We start from the raw sequence: 19,917 nt of genomic DNA on the forward strand, positions 1-19,917 counted from the left end.
CGATCGGCTGGCGGCTGTCTGGAGGCCAGCAGAGAGAAGGCCAGCGCCAGGGCGGCGGGGACACAGCCCACCTCCCCGCCTCCCCGCCTCCCCGCCTCCCCGCCTCCCCGCCTCCCCGCCTCCCCCAGCACTGGGGGTCCTCTCCCCGCCCCCGCTGGCCGCTGACGTCACGGCGCTCGCCGGAGCCCCCTGTGACGCCCCTGGCCTGGCGGTGTGCTCCGGATCCGCGCGCGGGAGGAGCGGCCCGCGGCGGGCGCGTGGGCGTGGCCGGATGAAAAAGATGGCGGCCAAGCAGTCTCCGCCCAAGTTGATCGGTGGGTGCGCGCCCCCGCGCGGGACGCTGGTTGCCATGGACGCGTTGGCGGCCGCTGGCGGGAGGGCGCGCGCGCGGGGTCGCCGGGGCGCCGCACATCCTCGTTAGCCCAGGTCCCCGCGGCGCAGGGCCGCGCTCACAGCCAGGGCGACACCATGAAGTCTCTAAAGAAGGAGTCCCGCCTCAGAATACCTGCAAACAGATTCTTGGAGGCCGCAGAAATCATTAAAGGTTGGCGCTGGCTGCCTTGGGAGCTCAGGAGAACCCGACAGGGGCTGGGGTTCTTGGATGGGATTCGCGACACGGGGCCTGGAGGACGGGGGTGACACCAGGATGGAGGTAAAGATCCCGGGGGAATAGGGTACCGAACAAGGAGTACCCCATACCTCAAGGATGATGTACAAGGCAGCGACCCCTGAAGGGGGGGGCAGTGCCCTGAGCCTTGGGGATGGGGACAGAGGAAGACTGACAGAGGCCTCAGGGATCAACTGCTGGGGAGATAGCCTTGGGCAGGAAGGCATAGGAGACTTCTTCCTCTAACCATATCTTAGGATGGGACTCAAGGCAAGAGCCCTCCACCGGGTGGGGTGCAGAAGAGTCAGGACAGAGTTTCAGAAGGGCCGGGCCGGGAAGGGGAGTCCTTGGGAAGAGAAATTCAGGAAAGAATGCAAGAAACATGTTGAGGCAGTGAAACCAACACCTCGGGGGGATTCTTTGAGCGTGTTCTCCCAAGAGGCCTGCTGGAAAAACCCAGAAGTAATGCCTAACTCGGCCAGTTCTGTTTCCCACCATGTATATCCTTTCAGGATAGATGACCCCTGTCCCACTTGTTTAACCTGGAGCCTGTCGCAGACATGACTACTTCCTGGCCGCCTCAGCTACCCTCTGGTTGCAGGTGGCAGAGTCCCAGGGTGTCTGACTGCAGACTGACCCCCACGGACATGTTCCCATTTGCAGCTCACCGCCTGTCTCCATTTTGTGCTGTTTCCATTGATTGAGGGCCTGCTTCCTGTGCGCACCGTGCTGGGCAGCAGTGGTGTCAGGACTCACTGTGTGACCCCGGCCCGCAAGAAACACAGAGTCTAGTCAACTGCCCGAGAAAGAACCTGGCAAATATCAATGCAGGGATATAGGGATCCCTGGTGGGTAAGGGGGCTCAGGGCACCCAACCCAGGCCTCAGATGCTAGAATTCGGGGGGAAGGTTTTCTGAAGAAGGTGACATCTGTGGCTGGCCTCCTTCCTCCCCTCCCCCTCCAAAAGGCGGTTTGCTTCTCCAGGTCTAGGGAGCAGGGAGCGGCATGAACTGAAGCATGGAACTAGGACATTGGTGGCCAGGGCAGAGGTGGTAGGTGTGGAGGAGAAGGAGGGAGCCAGGTAGGGCTGCACAGGTAGGCAGGGGCCAGACCAAGCAAGGACTTTACTTGCTAGGTCAGAAAGTCTGGACGTGCTCTTTCTTGCAGGCCCTGGGGAGACCCAAAGCCAGCCTTAGAGCAGTGGTGAAAGCTGAGTGTGAGGAGAGGGGCAGGTCTGCAGAAAGCGGAGGCCCCTGGGAGGCGTGCTTAGTCAGTATGGCTGGCTTTAATCCCTCTTCATAGTATAAAAGTCCAATTTAGGCTGGGTTGAGATGCTGTTTCATGATATAATTTTTTAAAGATGTATTTATTTATTTGAGACAGACTGAGCAAGAGCTGGTGGAGGGAGGGGCTGACAGAGAGGGAGAAGCAGACTCCCCGCTGAGCAGGGAGCCCACCAAGGACATGGGGCTCAATCTCAGGACCCCAAGATCATGACCTGAGCCAAAGGCAGATGCTTAACCGGTTGAGCCACCCAGGCACCCCTCATGATATAGTTCTTAACAGTCAAGAGACAAAGAGAGAAAAATTGCTGGGCCCTTTTCCCAAGGGCAGTCAAGGGCTTTCCTAGCTGTTGCCTCCTGCACACCTAGTTTCTGCATCTTATCAGATTTGAACTTTCTGCTGTAAACAAATCAAGGAGAGATTTATCACTACATATTTATTTTTAAGAAGGGGAAATATAGTTGGTTAAATAGCCATTTGAGTTGAGAACATGCATCAGGGTACGGAGGGAAAAAAAACAGTGTTTAGTTGAGCGTGCAAGATACCTCCCCCCCCAAAAAATCTCAGGGGATGTCAGTAATGTAGTAGGACAATACTTTTACCCCCCCCCAATATAATACAACTAATCCACAAATATAATCTTGTGCTGTGTTTCTTCAGGGTCTCTGAATTATAAGCAAAAAGGCAAGCAAATATTGTGACTATAACTCTGTTTAGGGACCTGAGCCCTTTTGACTTTCAGGTTTCTCCCTGCTTTTGTACGAATCCAGGAAGACTCCCAGCAGTCCCAGATGCCCCTCCCCGATCAAGTAAAGCTCAGCCCTGGTAGGGACAGCCTCTCCCTTGGTTTCCCCAGTGCAATCCTGAAGTCAGAATTTCCCAAAGACCTTGATCAACACTGAAAAAGGATAACGTTTAGATAACCCAAGAAACAGAAAACTCGAGGCCAGGTTATTTCTCCCTCCAAGGCTTCTCCCCCTTCTCCCCCCACCCCTGCCCTACTTGAGCACCTTGCTTCCAGCCGCTTGGCCTAGCTCCAGACGAAATGTCACCCGACTGCCCTGTGCAAGGGGGCTGGTCTCTGACCCCGTCGCAGCTGCCAGGCTCAAGGGAGAAATGCCAGCTATGGGGCTCACCAGAAGTCCCACTCAGCTTGGGTTTCCAGACCAAAGAACAGGAAATAGCCGAGCCTCCATAAGTTGAGAATAGTGAGACATAGCTTGACCCTGCCGAGTCCTCCCACAGGTCCTGAAATGACCCCGCACACACTAGTCCTTCCTCCCTGCTCTCCCTAACATGCCTCTCCAAACCACCACCCTCCCCCGCCCGGCCCCCAGTCCACCTGGCTTACCCTCCTTGGATGAATCACTCTGAAATGCTGCTTTTACCAACGCACTCTCCTGGACCGAACCTCCTTCCTGCCAGCAAGAAGACAGATGCTTCAGCCTTACTTTACCAAGCTGTCGTGCCCTGATTTTTCTGTCATCCCCACCAGCACCCCCACCTCCCCAACAAGCCTTCTGTGTCCCCATGCTCTGCCCTGCCTCCACCTTTGCTCCGTGACCTCACATGGAACACCTCTGTTTGCTCCCCTGCCTATCCGAAGGCTTCCTGTCCTTCAGGGCCTAACTCAGCCTCTGACCCCTGCGCCTGCTCTTCTGAACTTTTCTTTACAGCCCTAACCTGTATGAGCCACATCGGTTGTTCCTTCTTTGCTGCGTAGCCGAACACCTTGTCTGTGCCACTAACTCAGGCCCTTACGTGACACTGGTGTGTGTGAGTGTCTGCGGCCGTTTTCAGCTCCTCAAGAGAAGGAGCCATCTCTTCGCCGCTTATACTATCTTCTTTGCAGTTTATAGCACAAAGAAGTTGCTTGGTAAATATTCTCTAGGGTGAGTTGAAGTTTAAAATGTATATATCATTTTTCTAAAGACTTTGCTAACTGGAACACACTGCCCCCGACTGTATGCTCTAACAGAGCTTTGAACTGCATTCAGGATAACCTCAGAAAAACCTCAGAGCCGAGTTTCACGATTTTGGAAACCTTTAGCCATGTTGAAGGTTTATAAATTTACACATGGTAATTATACACCCACCAGTAAAAAGCACACATCTGGAGATGTGTAATCCCTTGGGAAGCTGTAGACCCAGCCGAGGTGACAGACGGAGGAAACAGATGTCCTGGAAAATATAAATAATTCCAAAATATTTATTTATGTGAAGTCTATTTATTTTTTTGTTTAATCCCTGCCCCCAATGTGGGGCTTGAACTCACGACCCCCGAGATCAAGAGTCACATGCTCCTCCAACTGAGCCAGCCAGGCGCCCCAAATCCCAAAATATGTATGAAAGCAGGCCTTCAACTGCTACCAGCTCTCTCTTGGACTACCACCAACGTTGGCGACTTTGTGTAGAAGGGAGAGAGGAAGTGGGAATGAAAACCTAAGGCTGCGCCTCCACGGATGGCAGCGGGTGGGGCCAGAACTCGGGGTCAAGCCGGTCAGCCCTGTTTGCGTGTGTGTGTGTGTGTGTGTGTGTGTGTGTGTGTGTGTGTCCGCACACAGAGCCATGTGGTTTAACTGATGGATACTCCCGGGTGTCTGCTGACCCTGTTGCTGAGGAGAGGACTCTGACGGATAAGCCGTATTGAGAGTGACGTTGGGATGATTCTGGCCTGGGTTTTTTGGCCACCATGTGGGCATTTCCTAAAAACATTTGATTTGGGTCATCAAAACCCCTGCTTTGATTTTTTTTAGTAATATGGCCCCTTAAAGATTAGAGCACTCTGAGTAGCAGTGGACAAAACCCAAATTTGTTTTAAAGTCCCTGCAGGCAGGACTTGGGCTTCCTTTTGATTATTCAGTGTCAGGCCTTGCATCCCAATCATTCTAAACCAGGGGGCAGCAGACAGGAGGACCCCAGCCAGAGAAACAAGATGCATTTGAAACTGTAAACCCACGTCTGTGGCCGGAAGGCAGGGAGGGTGTCCTCGCTGGGGAGTGGCTCGCTCTGTCCCCGAGTTCTCAGTGCTGCGCTCTGGCTGCACGTGCGAGAAAGAGGCTCGGATCTCTCCAGTTTCCTCCAGTCCCATGAGCTGCTTTTGTCAAGCCCTTCATTCCCCCGGTAGACTCCTAGATAGTCCCCGCACCTCCATCCTGTACCCCTGCTGCATTCCTTGCTGTGTTGTGATCCTCGGGGTAAAGACCGAAGTCCTTCACACAACTCACTAAGCTCTTGGCCGTGTGGCGCCTACTTCCCTCCCCAGGCACCGCATCCTACCCCCCACCGTGCTGCACTCCAGCTGTTTAAAAACCATGCTTGGAGTTCCAGGTGCCCACTCTGTTCTGTTGCCTCTAGGCCCCTCCGTGCTTGTCCTTTGGAATGCCTATTCCCCAGTGCCTTTCCTGTGTCTAAGTTCTGTCATCTTCAGCTCACAGTTTAAACATCACCTCCTCAGGAAGCCCTCCCTGACCACCCCACACATGGGGCTGGGGTCCCCCTGGACACCCCTATAGTGACCCTGTTTGGCAGTCTTGTCTCCCATGGGCTTGTGCTCTTGGAGGCCTGAGACTCGGCCTTGTGTCTCAGAGCCTAGCACAGTGCCTGGCTAGATGCTTAAACAGTATTTATTAAATGAAAGAATGTGAAAGAAATGCTCAGGGCTGAAAGTTCTGCTTCTGCCAGGAAATCTGCATTTTAGCCAGTGTCCTAAGAAACCTGACGCCTTCACCTAGCACAGTGAATCCATGCCAGCAGTGGGGAAGGCTGAGAAAGCATCTAGTCCAGTTGTCCCAAACTCCTATGCATCAGAGCCACCTAGGGAGTTGTTAAAAATTACAGTTCCCCTGGCCCTGGACCCGTGAAGGAGCCAGGAAGCTGTATCAGTCAAACTCTTCTGAAGAGTTTGACTAATATTTGGGAACCATTGATTTAGTCCAGCTTTCTCTTTTTACCAAAAGGAAGACGGAGACCAGGAGGGCTAGGTGATATACCCAAGGTTGTATAGCTTATAAGTAGCACAGCCCGGAATGGACTATCTTCTGATCGCAACTCCAGCTCCAAAAGTTCCAGTAACTGTAGCAGGCCAAGGGGGACCTTCAAGAGAGAGCTCCAGGCCATCTTGGCAGCCTCTGCTATCTCTCTGGGTGTTGAGCTCTGCCTTCTACCATGAAATCTAATGTAGATAGATAGTAGCTATTATATATTTGAATGTATTGTATATCTATATTAGAATATGTACTGTATATTAGAAATATATACATATATTTCAGCACTTGTACCTTTCTGCTTTTCTTTAGAAAAGAAGCGGGCAAAGGTAGCTGAACAGCTCACACCCCCCATTCAGGAGGAACCTGAGCCCGTTAGCAATGTCCTACAAGGGGATGACATTCTTGCCTTAGCCATTAAGAAGGAAGACCTGAAGAAGGTAAGGATAAAGTCCAGGGGGCCCTTCCTGCAGGAGCATTTCCGGGTCGGTCGTGTGGTCTAGAACATCAACCATATCCACTGTCTCTCCACCATCTCCCAACTCAGAGGGAGTATCTAATTCCATGGAAAAATTGAACACGGATTCTTTGCACTTTTGCATCTAAAGGAATTTACTATGTTGTTTGTTTTAACATTGCAAAGAGTCCTATAGAACCCTAGGGAAATGAGGTATTGAGGTGTCTTGCTTCCCATGGAGGCAAGTGCCTGTCGCCGCCATTTTACAGAAGGGAAAATGAGTCTGAGAAGCACGTTACAGACGTGGGTACAGCTGCTAAACCCTAACTCCCTGCTTTACCTGGAAGAGTCAGCCACTTCTCACCTGCACTGTCTGGAGGATTTAAATGTTCCTTTTTTCCTCCCAGACACTACTGAGCCTTACGTCTGTTGCCTCGGCATTTCCTCGACAGACCATATGGACAGAGCTGTAGCGACAGATTTGTCAGCTCTCAGGAATTCCACCAAGAATTAGGACAGAGGAGATGGGTGGTGTTTTTTTCCTCCTCCTGATCTCAAGTGGAATTCTCCTCTTGCTTTGTTTTGTTTTGTTTTTTTTAGCAACACATTCCTCGCTTTATTGAGACACAAGCTAGACCTGCCATTACGCAGAAATTTATCGTCCGTAAACTCAAACCCAAGGATCTGAAGAGGAAGGTCTGCCACCTAGTAGCACGTCCTGCCACCCCAGATGCAGCCACGAAGCCCCTGGACTACTCCGGTAGGGCCCAGCCTTGGCCCTGGCGGCCCTGGCCTCCTGAGTTCATGGGCCGGCCTTGAGAGGAAGCTGGGTCACCGTCGGAAAGTAACCCCCTCGAAACGCTGACATGAGCTAGCCCTTCCCCTCCTCTTTCCCCCAGGCCCAGGTGACAGCTTCCATGGCTGTGACCAGATCCTGCCCCATCACATCTTGGGGAGTCTCCAGGACTTTAAGAGAATTGCAGTTGCTCAAGGGAACACCCAGGTTGGTTTGTAAGAGCTGCTGGGAGGGGAGAAGTCCCTGAAGTCATGCCGGCGTTAACCACCGGAGTCAAGCAGGACTGGGGCACTGGGGTTACAGAGACAGTTCTGTCTCAGCCCTGCAATCTGAAGTGCTCGTGCCCCCCCCCAAGAGTGAAGCCCCTTTAAACTAGCTTCAGCTGAAGTCAGCGGTTCACTATAAGAATACAGAGGTGCCTCAAGGAACCCCAAAGCCAGAGTGTGTTGGCTCCAGTTAGACTGGACCCAGAGAGGCATCAGGGCTCGGGGCTCCCGCTCCCCTGTTGCCCTCCGCTTCTCTGTGCACCAGCTTCATTATCCCTTCTCCAAAGCCTGGCCTGCTCTCCTCTTGGGGACACACGGTGAAGGGGGGTGGCTTCCCACAGCTCCTGGGGCCGTGTGTCCATCTGTCTGTCTGTCTGTCTGACTTTCCCCGGCATGCAGTGCTCTGCTCGCTCTCAGCTCCTTTGCTTCCCTGGCTCCAGGCTAAACATCTCTGACGGGTCTGCTGCTAAGAGGCCTGGGGTCTTATAAAAATGGCTCTGTCGCCCTGCAGGTGGAGGTGTCAATTAGCGTCAGTTGTGAGGGGGACAGAGGGACCGCGAGTGGCCAACCACTGTCTCAGAACAAAGGTTCCCATCTGAAGGAGAGGGCTCTGACGGCGGCTTCCAAGGCTCCCTGGTTCCGTTCCTTGCTACATTAGGGTCCAGAAGAGGAGGGACTCTGAGCAGAGGGGGAGGACAGCAAGGGGTGAGGCCTGGAGACGTCTCCACTCGGCGCCGGCCCCACACCTGCTCGCTACCCTCCGCGCACTCTCCCTGTACTTTGCAGCTGGCCGAGCTGATACGCAGCCCGCCGGGTCTGGTGACCCTCATCTCGGCTAAAGAAGAGCCAAAGCAGAAAGCCCCCAAAGAAAAGAAGCCCCATCCCTGGGCCCCACCTCCTCAGCACAACTTTCTCAAAAAACTGGCAGCGCCACATCGCCCTGCGGAAGAAGCAGCAGGAAGCCCTCAGTGGTGAGCCAAGTGGACAGGGTTCCCGCCGGGCCTCGGCCACCACTGAGGCTCCGCTGCCGTGTTTTTCTGTCCCCTCCCCCTGGCCCAAGCCTGGATTCAGGCTGGTCACACTGTGCCAACCACTCCAAGTGCGTCTTGCTCTTAGTGGGTCCTGAAATCGGCCCAGCCATGGGGCTGACCAGGCTCATGTTAGGGCCCCTGTTCTGACCTGAGGGAGGGGCTGGGCTGCATTCTTGGCTCCTGCGCTCTCTAGAACACCTGAAGAAGCCAGTGAGCGAGCTGCTGATGCACACTGGGGAGACCTACCGACAGATCCAGGAGGAACGGGAGCTCATTGACCGCCTACTCCCAACACAGCATGATGGGAAGGTAAGGACAGAGTTCCAAGTGCGCTGTGAGGAGGGGTCTGGGCCCGGGGATAGCTCCTCAGGTTGCAGAGTTAGGAGCAGGGGCGCCTGGGTGGCACAGCAGTTAAGCGTCTGTCTTCGGCTCAGGGCGTGATCCTGGCGTTATGGGATCGAGCCCCACATCAGGCTCCTCCGCTATGAGCCTGCTTCTTCCTCTTCCACTCCCCCTGCTTATGTTCCCTCTCTCGCTGGCTGTCTCTATCCTGTCGAATAAATAAATAAAATCTTTAAAAAAAAAAAAAAAGAGTTAGGAGCAAGAAAGTGTGCTCATTGCAAGGCATTGTTAAGCCCTCGAGGCCTTCACTAAATCCTGTTATTGGTCCATTTATCAGGCGTTCGGCCGCCTGGCTAGCTAGGTTACTCAGCCTGTGGTGGTCAGTGGTAGGCAACGTGAGGGGAAAGATATCACGGGTACTGGGTTATTAGAATAGTCTCAGTGTTCTCCTGAAAGCTGAGGCTCCAGCTTGCAGGTGACCCCGGGCACCATCCTGTGTTGTGGTCTGTCAGCGCGGTGCATCTGTGGGCCCACGCCATCCGTCTGGCCGGTCTGGCCATCTGACAAAGTGGGTGCTTCTGTCCTGCTCTCAGGGCAGCAGTGAATCCCCCGACGGAGGGCATCTGAAGTCTGTGGTGCTCTTCTCCCCCGGGGCCCCCCGCCTCCACCAGCCTCTCTCCCAAGTGCCCAGGTGATCTGACTCCCATGTCCTTCCTGGCCAGTGCCGTGAGGAGACCAGTGGGTTCTGGAGTCGCCTGGAATACTTGGGAGATGAATTGACGGGTCTGGTAATGACAAAGACGAAAGCTCAGCGTGGCCTCCTGGAACCCATCACTCACGTCAGGAAGCCCCAGTGCATCCAGGCGGAGATGGGTAAGCAGTAGGCTGGAGACGCACCGAGAGCTTGCGCCTGGCCTCGGAGGGGGGACTCTCTCTGGAGTGAGAACGGCCTGTGATGGAGGCCCATGACCTCTGGCGGTGCAGCCCCTGCGGCAAGCCGGCGATGGAAGGGGGAGGGGGAGGCCAGTGGGAGCAGGGGCCGTTGGGGCTGCTCTGTCCACGCGGCCGCCGTGGCTCATGGTCATCGAGTACCTGGAATGTGGCCAGTGTGGACGCAGGCGTGCTGTGTGAACTACACACTGAGTTTCGAAGATTAGTACTGAAAGCTATACTGTATTAATCATTTTTATATTGATTACATGTTGAAATGCTACTATTTCTGATCTCTTGGGTTAAACGATGTTACTAAAGTGAATCTCAAGCCTGTCTCTTTTCACCTTTTCCAATGTGGCATCTGGGGAATTTTAAATGACGTCGGTGGCTTGCATTTGTGGTTTGCGTGCTGTTTCTATGCGGCAGCCCTGCTCTGAAGGCTGCCGGGCCGCCTGGGGTCAGCCCCCAGCTGTGTTGGGTTTGCCAACTCCAGCGAGTTACTTAAGCTCTCTGGTCCTCAGTTTCCCCATCTGTAAAGTACGGTGGGATGTGGGAGTGTTAAAGGAGACAGGGTGTGTAGAAAGAGGTCTGGGCTGGTTGGTAAGCACTCGGTCCAATGTAGCTGCTCTTATGATTATGACCCGAAGGTTTGCAGGGTGGCAAGCTGATCTTGGAGGACTCCCGCATAGGGCAGCTGAGGCCGTAGGTATGGGGCGGGAGGAGCGGAGTCCAGCCGCACAGGGAAGCTGTGTTTTCCCCTTTCCCAAGGTGCTCGCAGAGCCCTTGAGAGTGGGTGGGGAAGTGGCCACCGCAGCCGACTGTGCTGAGGGCCCCTGGACCCCGCTGCTTTAGGGCTGCCGGCTCAGGAGGAGGCTCGATACCGCTACACCTGGGATCGGAGTCTGTTTCTGATCTACCGGCGCACAGAGCTGCAGAGGCTCCTGGCGGAGCTCGATTTCAGCCAGCAGGTCAGTACGCCTCTGGGCCGGCTCTGAAGCCCCTTCGCCACGCGCCCATTTTTCAGTCAGCTAATCTTCCCTTTCTTGGTCTCTCTGAGGATATCGATGGCCTAGAGGTGGTGGGCAGAGGGCAGCCTTTCACGTCTGTTAAGGTGGAAAACAACTCAGTATTTGACAGGAGCCAGGAAAGTTCCTCTGAAGACACGGTGTCCTTGTGAGTTGGCCTGGGCCCTGGGGGGAGAGGTTGGAAAGCGTGGCTTCCCTCGGCACCCACAGTGTAAAGGGCAGACTCCCCCACTCTGAAATCCAGGTGCCTCTGTCCCAGCCTCTCTCTGGGCCCCTTCCAACACCTACGCCAGCTTTTCTGGGACCTTCTGCTCCCTTCCAGGAACCAGCCCCTAATGGGGATTTCCCAGCCATTCCTTTGCTGGTAAATGCCGTGTGTGCCGAGTGGCCGTGAGTGAAGAGTTTCTGTGTATCCAGGAAGTGCCCACCTGTAGGAATAGAGCAGGACGAAGCGAAGCCCGAGTGGAGCTGAGGGTACTCCGTCAGAGGGCAGAGCCAGGCACCTCTCCAGACCTCCTGGCAGCCGTTTCCCTGGGCTCCACGGGGCAAGACTGGGGTAGCCTCCGGGAAAAAGTCATTGGTTTTTCCTGCAGAGACTTCGCCAGTTACCCTGATGTGGTCCCCGTGCCTATTCTTGGCCCTTCTCTGCTGTTCTGTGGGAAGCCAGCTTGCTGGATTAGAGGCAGTAACCCACAGGACAAGGTAAAACCGCTTCCACCCTCACCCCCCCTGCTGGCAGGGCCTCCAGAGGTGCAGTCCCAAGGTGGCTGTGGCTGTCACAAGGAGCCTGGACGGTCACCTATTTGCATTTTTATCTGGTCATGCATTCAGCATGTCTGAAAATGGTAACAGCAGTGCTAACTTGCGCCGGAATAAAATCACAAGGCTGAAAAGAGACTGTCACAAGCCACCCAGTTTGTACCTAGCCCCAAGCATGTAAATAAGCAAACCTTCTCAAACAGGTATGGCTTTAAGAAGGTTCTAAAGTAGTCTTCAGGGGCGCCTGGGTGGCTCATTCGGTTAAGCGTCCAACTCTTGATTTCGGCTCAGGTTATGATCTCAGGGTCATGAGATTGAGCCCCATGTCACCCTCCATGCCAGGTGTTAAACCTGCTTAAGAGTCTCTCTCTCCTGGGCGCCTGGGTGGCCCAGTGGGTTTAGCGCCAGCCTTTGGCTCAGGTCGTGATCTCAGGGTCCTGGGATCCAGTGCCACGTCGGGCTCCCTGCTCAGCGGGGAGTCTGCTTCTCCCTCTCCCTCTGCTCCTCCCCCCTGCTCATGCTCTCTATCTCCTTCTGTCTCAAATAAATAAAGTCTTCAAAAAAAAAAAACAACTGAAAAAAGATGCTCTCTCTCTCCTTCCTCTGCCCCTCCCCCACCCCCAGTCCACCTCCCCACCCCCACTCGCACACATGCCTGGCTCTCTCTCTTTTTCTCTTAAAAAAAAAAAAAAAAAAAAAAAAAAAAAAGACTAGCTCTCCTGTCTAGACTAGATCTGCTCCAGATCTAAGGAGGAGGACTCTTCATCAGATACAAAATCTGTTTTCTCTCCCCTTCTTGCTGGGGATGGCAGCCTCAGAGATAGCCACTATTGGGGCACAATGACAGCACTCGGAGCACCCAGGCCCTGGAGGACTGGGACACGGGCCTTTCAGTGCCAAACTCAGAAAAGTCCCCGGCAAACCAGGATGAATTGGTCACCGTCGACCAGAGCCTCCCTCAAAGACATTTCTCACACCTCCTCCTTCCCTAGAAGCATGTTGGAATTGCCGTCCGCTTGACCTTCGAAACTCTAGAAGGGGAGAAGACATCTTCGGAACTGACCGTGGTCAATAACGGCACAGTGGCCATCTGGTACGACTGGCGGCGGCGGTCCCAGCTGGACTCTTTCCAAGGCCTGAAGAGAAACAGGATGCCGCGGTTTTATTTCAACAACCGGGAAGGTACCTGGCTGCCCTGCTCCCTGCCTCCTGTCCTCGCTCTGTGAGGAGCCGAAGTTTGGCCAATGCTCCTGCAAGGTTGAGCCGCTGTCCCCTGCCTCATCCCTCCCATTTCTGTGTCTGCTCCTAACTGTTCATGTCTGTTGGGGGGACGGTCAAACTTTTGAGAACACAGGGAGGCGAGTCACCAGGGAGCAGAAACTTCCTGGGATTCAGTTACCTATATGCTCAGGCCTGAGGCTAGGATGCCCCCCCATCCCTGTTTGCCTGGAACTTCCCAGTTTTTGTCCCACATCCCAGGAGACCCCTCAGTTCTGGGCAAACCGGGATGGTCGGTCACTCTGCCTGGGGCTCAGTTAACTGTATATGCCTAGGCTTAGGGCTCAGTTAACCGTATACATGCAGGCTTGGGGCCTAGCGAGCTCCTGTGTGGTGAACACCTCTGTCTTGGTCCCTCTCAGGTGTGATTCTGCCTGGAGAAACGAAAACCTTTACCTTCTTCTTCAAGTCTTTGCAAGCTGGGATCTTCAGGGAATATTGGGAGTTTGGGACCCACCCCACCCTATTAGGAGGGGCCCCCCTGCAGGTCAATCTCTACGCTGTCTCCCTCACCCAGGACATTTTTAGGGAAGAAAGGAAGTTACTGAAGGTAAGAGACGCAAGACCTGGGGCCCGTGGACACCAGATAGGTTCTCCTGGACTTCTTCCTGGTGCTGCCTGCGGGGATCCTGCTTCCCCCAGCCCCAGAGGTGAAATTTTCACAAAGGGGCAGCTGCTTTGCTCCACACACACTCCCCAGGGCTTTGTGATGTAGAAGGTGGGCGGTGGGGGGAGGAGGAACAGCTTTCTGCCCCACTCAGCCTGGAGGCCCACAGAACTGCTGGAAGGGCCATTTGTTCACTGTTGTCTGACGCTATCTGGTGGGTGGGATTTAACTGACAACCCTTCAAAACCAGAGAGAACAACCTAACTAGCGGGGCTGACACCTGGAGAGAGTGAGGTGGGCCCTGGACCCCAAGTTGGTTCCAGAGCTGGCCAGCTGGGGCAGAAAGCTGCCCTGTTTCTACTGTGGCCCCCAGATAGGAGCCAACTACTTTAGCTGGGGCTTGGCCCGCCGTGAGCACAGGTAACGTGGACAAGTGCCACGTCTGCTTTACTTGCTGACTGTAGGACCTCCCTCTCACACGAGACGCCCCCTCCCACTCTTCCTGTGACACCAACCGTGTGACCAAGCCACATTCGCACCAGGGCCCAAACCGTGTGGCCCCTGCTCCTTCCCTTCTTCCTAACCTGGGGGAAATGCTGACTGTGTGACCTTCTGGCCCCATGAGGGAGCAACACCTCTGGGCCTGGCTTCCCCCCCATAGCCTGTCAGCCTCTTTTAGGGAACAGCAATATTTGGCGATACCCAGGGGTTTTGAGTCTGGGAACAGGAGTGTGTGAGCATTTGTGTGTGTGTGTCTGTGTGTATGAGAGAGAGACAGAGAGACGGTGGCAGGAGCTCAACCCCTAGGAAGGCACAAAGTCCTGAGGGCTCTGGCTCCCCTTGAGGATGCAACATGGTTTCAAAAGCCTGAGCCGCCATCTTGTCACGCCTTCCTTTCCCCAGTGCAAGCTGGCTGCCCACGAAGCAGTCACCATCGTGGAGAGCGTGCTGCAGGAGCTGCTGAGCGGGATCCTGACCCCGGAGCGTGCACAGTCCCCCGTGGATGCCTATCTCACCGAGGAGGACTGGTTCCACCATCAGAATCCTCGGGTACAGGCCCAGCGGCGGCCCCTGTGCCCTCACGCGGTCCCGGGCTCATTCTGAGCACCTTCCATGAGTAACTCACTTTCTCCTCACGGCAGCTCGGGGACGGGGGTACTATGTATCTCCTCGCTTTCCAGTGAGGAAACTGAGGCCCAGGGCGGTTAAGTAATTAGCCCAAGATAACTTAGCAGTAAGTGGATGCTTGGTCAGGATAGAGCTTCACAAGCTCCTTCCTTCAAACCCCATCTTACTTGGAAATGCAAATACTGAAAAAGCTCTAAGTTGGAGACAAGCTGGAAGGGGAAGTGAGGAGCTGCTCTGGCCGCAGCGGCTCCTGCTGGCTGCCTCCCTGTAGCCTCCATCCGTGCTCTTGCTCTCGAGGGAATGGGGAAACCGGAGCAGGCCGGCTGGGACTCTGGGGACCCCCCCCACCTCCCCATCACGTGGCTTCGCTTGTCTTTGCTGCAGCTGCATTACCAGTACCAGGTGGTAGAAAGCCTGCACGGCCTGTGGCGCCAGTACTTCGTCCTGACCCCCAAGGCCCAGGAGGCCAGGCCCGGCGAGGAGGAGCACCTCAGCCCCAGGACCCGGGCCGCCGCGACTCCGCCAGCCTCCTCCGAGAAGCCCTCCGAGATCAGGGAGCCTTCCGCACACTTCAAGAGCCCCGTCTCAGAATCCCAGCTGTCCCAGCCAGAGAATGAAACCCTGAGGGACTCCCGAGATGCTTTTGGGTTGCAGAAGCCTGGGGCAGGGGCCCGGGTTTCCCAGCGGAAGAGCATTATGGAGGAGATCCTGGTGGCGGGGAGCCCAGACCCGCGGAACACCAAGAGCCCCTGGGAGCTGGATGGCCTTCCCCCACCTGAATGGAACCTCTGCTTGGAAGATTTCAGAAAGGTGCTCCCCTGGCTCTGCAGGGGTGGGTAGGATGGAGGTCCCGGCCCTGGCAGTCCCCCTGGCCCCCATGGGCCAAGAAACCCTTCTGAGGGCCTGGAGGAAGAAGTCTCTTGGGTCATCTCTTTGTCTTGGGTGCTTAGGCGTCATAGTGCAGTGGGGAGGCGGGTTCCCTCTCTGACCCAGGCATACCTTGGAGAAGCGGTTCATGGGTACATAGTTCTGGGGGAGGTCCGCGCTCCATGGCCGCATCTGCTCCTGGCCATCTCTTCACCGCACCAGGCCCGTCACTAGAGGACGCAGGGACCTTTGGTGTCCTGGGTGGGACCGCTGCCCATGGTACCTACAACCCCACCAGGCAGTGATGGCACTCCCCGAGGAGAGCCAGAGGGAAGACGCCCTCGTCAGGCTCAACAAAGCAGCCCTGGAGCTCTGCCAGGAGCAGAGGCCCCTGCAGTCTGACTTCCTGCACCAAGTGTGGTAAGTGTCCCCCTCTCCCCTCCCCCACCCAGAGCTGGCCCCGCCTCCCCTTTGTGGCGTCTAGCCTGTGGTTCTGGGAACGAGTCCTAAGGCTCCCCTGGAGCCCGGGTGCAGAAAGGTGCTGAAGACACTCCCCGCTTTGGCACCTGCCACAGCAGCCCCCTTGCCGCCTGCCCCCCTCTGGAGCAGTTAGAGCAGAGGGGGCACCCAGTCTCTCTCCCACTCTCGCCCGGTTCCTTCTCAATGAGCAGAGGAATGGGCCAACGAGGAACTAGAGGGCAGTGAGGAAGGGGCACAGTGAGGCCATGAAAAGCCTCATCTCTCCTGTGGAACTTGCTTGGCTATGCGTGGGTGCCTGCGGTGGGGCCCTCAGGAAATCTCACGCAAGTTCCCCCACTCCCTTCGGGCTGGACCCAAGTCTAGCCAGGGTCTCAAGCTGGAGGCTGGACTGACCTAACCGTTGTCCTAGGCCACTCTTTCCCGGCTGCTGCCTGAGGGAAGCCAGATCCCTATCTGAGCGCGGGCACAGGTGCTGGTGAGGCTGCTGGCCCGTCCATGGTAGCCCCCGGCACCCCTGTCTTAGAAGGGAAGGACCCATGCCTCCGCACGTTCAAGGGCAAATGAGGGGTGATGGCTTTCTCCAGTGTGCCTTGCTCTCTAGTTTGCAGCTGTGGCGGGATGTGATCGATGGCCTGGTGAGCCATTCCCTATGGCTGAGGGCTCTGCTGGGCCTGCCCGAGAAGGAGACCGTCTATTTGGACATTCCAGAAGACCAAGGTCAGACTGCCGCCACCCACCGCATAGCCTCCCCACCCCTCCCCCCAGCTGGCAGTGGCACCTCAGCCATGTGCGCCCTTCTGGGGTGACCTCTGTCAGGTTTATCCATGGAGTAGGGCCCGTTACCCTCCTGTCTACTGTCAGGATTTGGGACCTAGAAGCCCCCTGTGTGACCACCTTCGTTCAGTCCCCTGGTTTTACAGGTGGAGTGCCAGAGAGGTCCTGTGACTTGCCACACATAGGTGGGGCGGTGGTGGAGCTGGGACTGGAACCAGGCGTCCCACCCCTGCCCTGCAGTTCACACACCTGAACTGGGGGCTCTGCTTCTGTCTGGGAGCACGAAAGGCTCAGGGCCCTTGGCTTTTCCCACCCTGCCTGTGGGGTCCACAGGCCAGGTCACGTGGTCTTCCACTTACCTCCCTTAGATAGAAAGTCTCCTCTTGGCACGGAAGTGAAAATAACTACTACGAAATTTGGGAAGGAGGACCGGAAAGGGGCAGCCCAGGAAAAGAAGCAGCTGGGAATCAAAGAGGACAAAAAAGCAGCCAAGTTGCCAGGGAAAGAGGCATGCCGGGACATGGGGTGGGCCTCAGGTGGGGCTCAGGAGGTGTCGGAGGGGCTGTGGCAGGTGGGCGCTCACTCTAGCATGAGGCCCTGGCTCTCCCAGTGAGCTGCTCTTGAGAAAGCCCTGGACCTCCCTGGGGAGCTCCTGAAGGCTATGCATGTCTCCATCTCTCCAAGCAGGACCGTTCAAACAGCAAGAAGCACAAGGCAAAGGATGACAAGAAACCGATGAAGTCTTCAAGTCGGGACAGGCTTTCCTTGGAAGACCCTGCCCCTGACAGCACGACCCCTTCTCAGGAACCCATAGATCCCCTGGTCATGGAGAAGTACACCAAGAGGCTGCAGACGGAGGTGAGGGCACGAGCCCTGCGCCCAGCTCACGCCTGCTCTGCGGGCCTTCCTCCCCTCCCTCATCCATCCAGTTGATTCCAAAAGCAATCAATGCCTAGTGTGTCCATGCTGGAAGACGGAAGCAGAGCCGCCCTTGTGAAGGGCATCCTAGTGTGCAAGACAGACCTCGTGCATAAGCGACACACCCTGTATGTTAGGTGGCAAGCACTCTGGGAGAGAGAGAGAGAACCGGGGGCCAGGGGTGGGGAAGGCCTGGGTGCCGGCAGGGAGCCTCCCTGAGAAGGGGACATCGAACAGGCTTGAAGGGAGATGAGGGGTGGCCCTGTGGCCATGGAGGAAGAGTGCCCTGGGCAGAGGGGGCAGCTAACTCAGGGGAGAGAGTGGGCCGGGAGGACGGAGGACAGGGAGGCCACCGAGAGGGAGCAGGTCACAAGTCAGGTGTGGCTCTGCAGGCCACTGTGCGGACCTAGGGTTTTTCTGAGTGACGTGAGAAGTCCGCAGGGGTTCGAATGGAGGAGTGACACAGTGTGACTTGGGAGATCACTCTGGCTGCAGTTAGGAAAACAGACTGGAGGCACAGAGTGGCAGCCCCTCCCCTTTCTGCTGCTCCCACTTCCCCTCTGCATGAGGTGCACTTGGTAGAGGTGTCCCTTGGGGGAACAGCCTGTCGTAGAGTGAATTTCCAGCAAGTGTAAGGGTTGGGGCGCACTGGCGAGACTTCATGCTGGCATGTTCTTAAGCTGCAAGTCCGGAGAGATTCACCCAGGTATTGTGTTCCGTTCTTTGTTATTGTTTCGGAAGAGAGGTCCACAAAGCCACACTCGATCGTCACCGTGTCTAATGGCGGTGCTTTGTCTGCCTCCAGTGTGGACGGCTAGATAGTAGGGATTGCGTCATGGACATTGTGGTAACGTCCCGGATCGCATTTGAGCAGAAGTTCCATTTGCTGCTGGTGACATCACGCGATTTCTGAAGGTTGATAGGGTCTAGAAAGGAATCCAAGGGCTTTCTGCAATGAAGAATCAGCTTGTCAAGGCCCCTGTGGTCCAGCCCCATGGGAGGGCACGGTCCTGGGGACATTTCAGTCTGTGGATCTGTGATCTTACCAGAAGGAAAGCTGACCCCTGGGTGGCCAGGGTGGAGCTGGACCACCCACCCCCGGGGCTACATGGTACCGTTCCCTGGAATTGCCCCTTTAACCACTCCAGGCTCTTGTGCCCCCATATGTCCCAAAGGCCTGGTGCAGGATTACTTCCCCAGGCAGTTTGAAAAATAAAACTATTCGTAAAAACAAAAGTTCTACAGAAACGCCGCAGGTTTGGTTTTACCCCTTCTGCGGCTCTTCCGTCCTGGTGTAGACCTGTCTGGCCTCATCGCAGGCTGGGAGGTCGCTGTCCGCAGAGCAAACCTCTGGCTGTGGTTTCACCCCGTTCTTCCAGGTCTATGGGCTGCTGGACACCCTGGTGACTGATCTGATGGTCCTGGCTGACGAGCTCAGACCCGTAAAGGATGTCGAGGAGACTTTACGTTTTTGTACCTGACTCATGTGCCCCAGAGGCCTTCTGGGAAACTGGTTGACAAACAAATCAATAAAGAACCTTTAGGTTCCCACCACTTCCTTTAGGCCTTCATGTCTTGGATGTCGGATCTTGATGAGGGCAGCTCATGGCCGGGGTCTCCCATGTCCCACCTCCCTTAGATTCTCCTCCTCCTAGTTCCTGGAGCCATCCGACAGGAGAAAGGAGAAACACACCCGGAAGGTGATGTGTGGGATGATGAGCAGAAGAGCAAGTCGGTACCAGGATGAGGAATGAATCAGGTGACAGGACAGACAGCATCACCCCTTGAAATCCCTTCCTCTGACCTTCCTTGACCCACACTTTTGGGGTCACGCTTCCTGAAACCAGGTCTTCCCCAGGTGTCATCACCCAGCATGACCAAGCGTGAGACCAGGGGAACTGGACCCCCTGGGGCCTACCTCCCTGAGATCCTCCCACTTCAGCTGGGTCGAGGGCCTGGTCCCAGTTCCTGGGGATCATGCCCACCACACGGTCAGACCCTAGAGGCCAGATCCCTGTGTCCTCGGCAGCCTGTCTCCTCCCCTCCTCATGTCAGGCCAGCTGGCCCCGTTGAGCCACTTTTTGCCTTGAAAGCATCCTCTGGACATTATGCTCGCGCCCTTGCTCCGAGAAATGGGAAGTGGACAAGAGGGGGCTCCTGGAAAGGAAAGTCAGCTGTCAGCTCAGACTCGGTACCCGAATGGCTTTCTGTCCAAAATCATCATTCTGGGCCAGACCTCCTGTGCCCGGTGGGCTCCAGGCTTCCAGAATTTGAAGAGCAACTTGGCTAACGCTGGGCTCACTGCCTTAAGTGCCGGTGGAGCAGAAGTGGGGGCCGGAGTTGGGGTCCTGGCCGCAGCCTCCCACCTGCTTGGTTTTG

At 55.8% G+C, this 19,917-nt stretch overlaps 1 protein-coding gene across 1 annotated transcript; it reads left to right on the forward strand.

The window, feature by feature from the left end:
* The first annotated feature begins 334 nt into the window (after positions 1-334).
* Positions 335-19,760, forward strand: MYCBPAP (MYCBP associated protein). Its single transcript, XM_045773023.2, is given in 21 exon segments — positions 335-544; positions 6,190-6,317; positions 6,935-7,094; positions 7,234-7,337; positions 8,183-8,311; positions 8,313-8,367; positions 8,621-8,736; positions 9,492-9,642; positions 10,555-10,670; positions 10,760-10,875; positions 11,321-11,429; positions 12,479-12,668; positions 13,127-13,314; positions 14,275-14,421; positions 14,884-15,309; positions 15,665-15,786; positions 16,448-16,563; positions 16,989-17,128; positions 17,308-17,478; positions 18,918-18,998; positions 19,000-19,760. Coding segments are annotated over 21 exon segments (2,898 nt in total). The 5' UTR covers positions 335-468; the 3' UTR covers positions 19,057-19,760.
* The last annotated feature ends 157 nt before the right edge of the window (positions 19,761-19,917 follow it).

This window comes from Ursus americanus, chromosome 23, assembly GCF_024610735.1.
Source record: "Ursus americanus isolate L20-20 chromosome 23, mUrsAme1.1.p, whole genome shotgun sequence".
In the NCBI taxonomy this organism is placed as follows: domain Eukaryota; kingdom Metazoa; phylum Chordata; class Mammalia; order Carnivora; family Ursidae; genus Ursus; species Ursus americanus.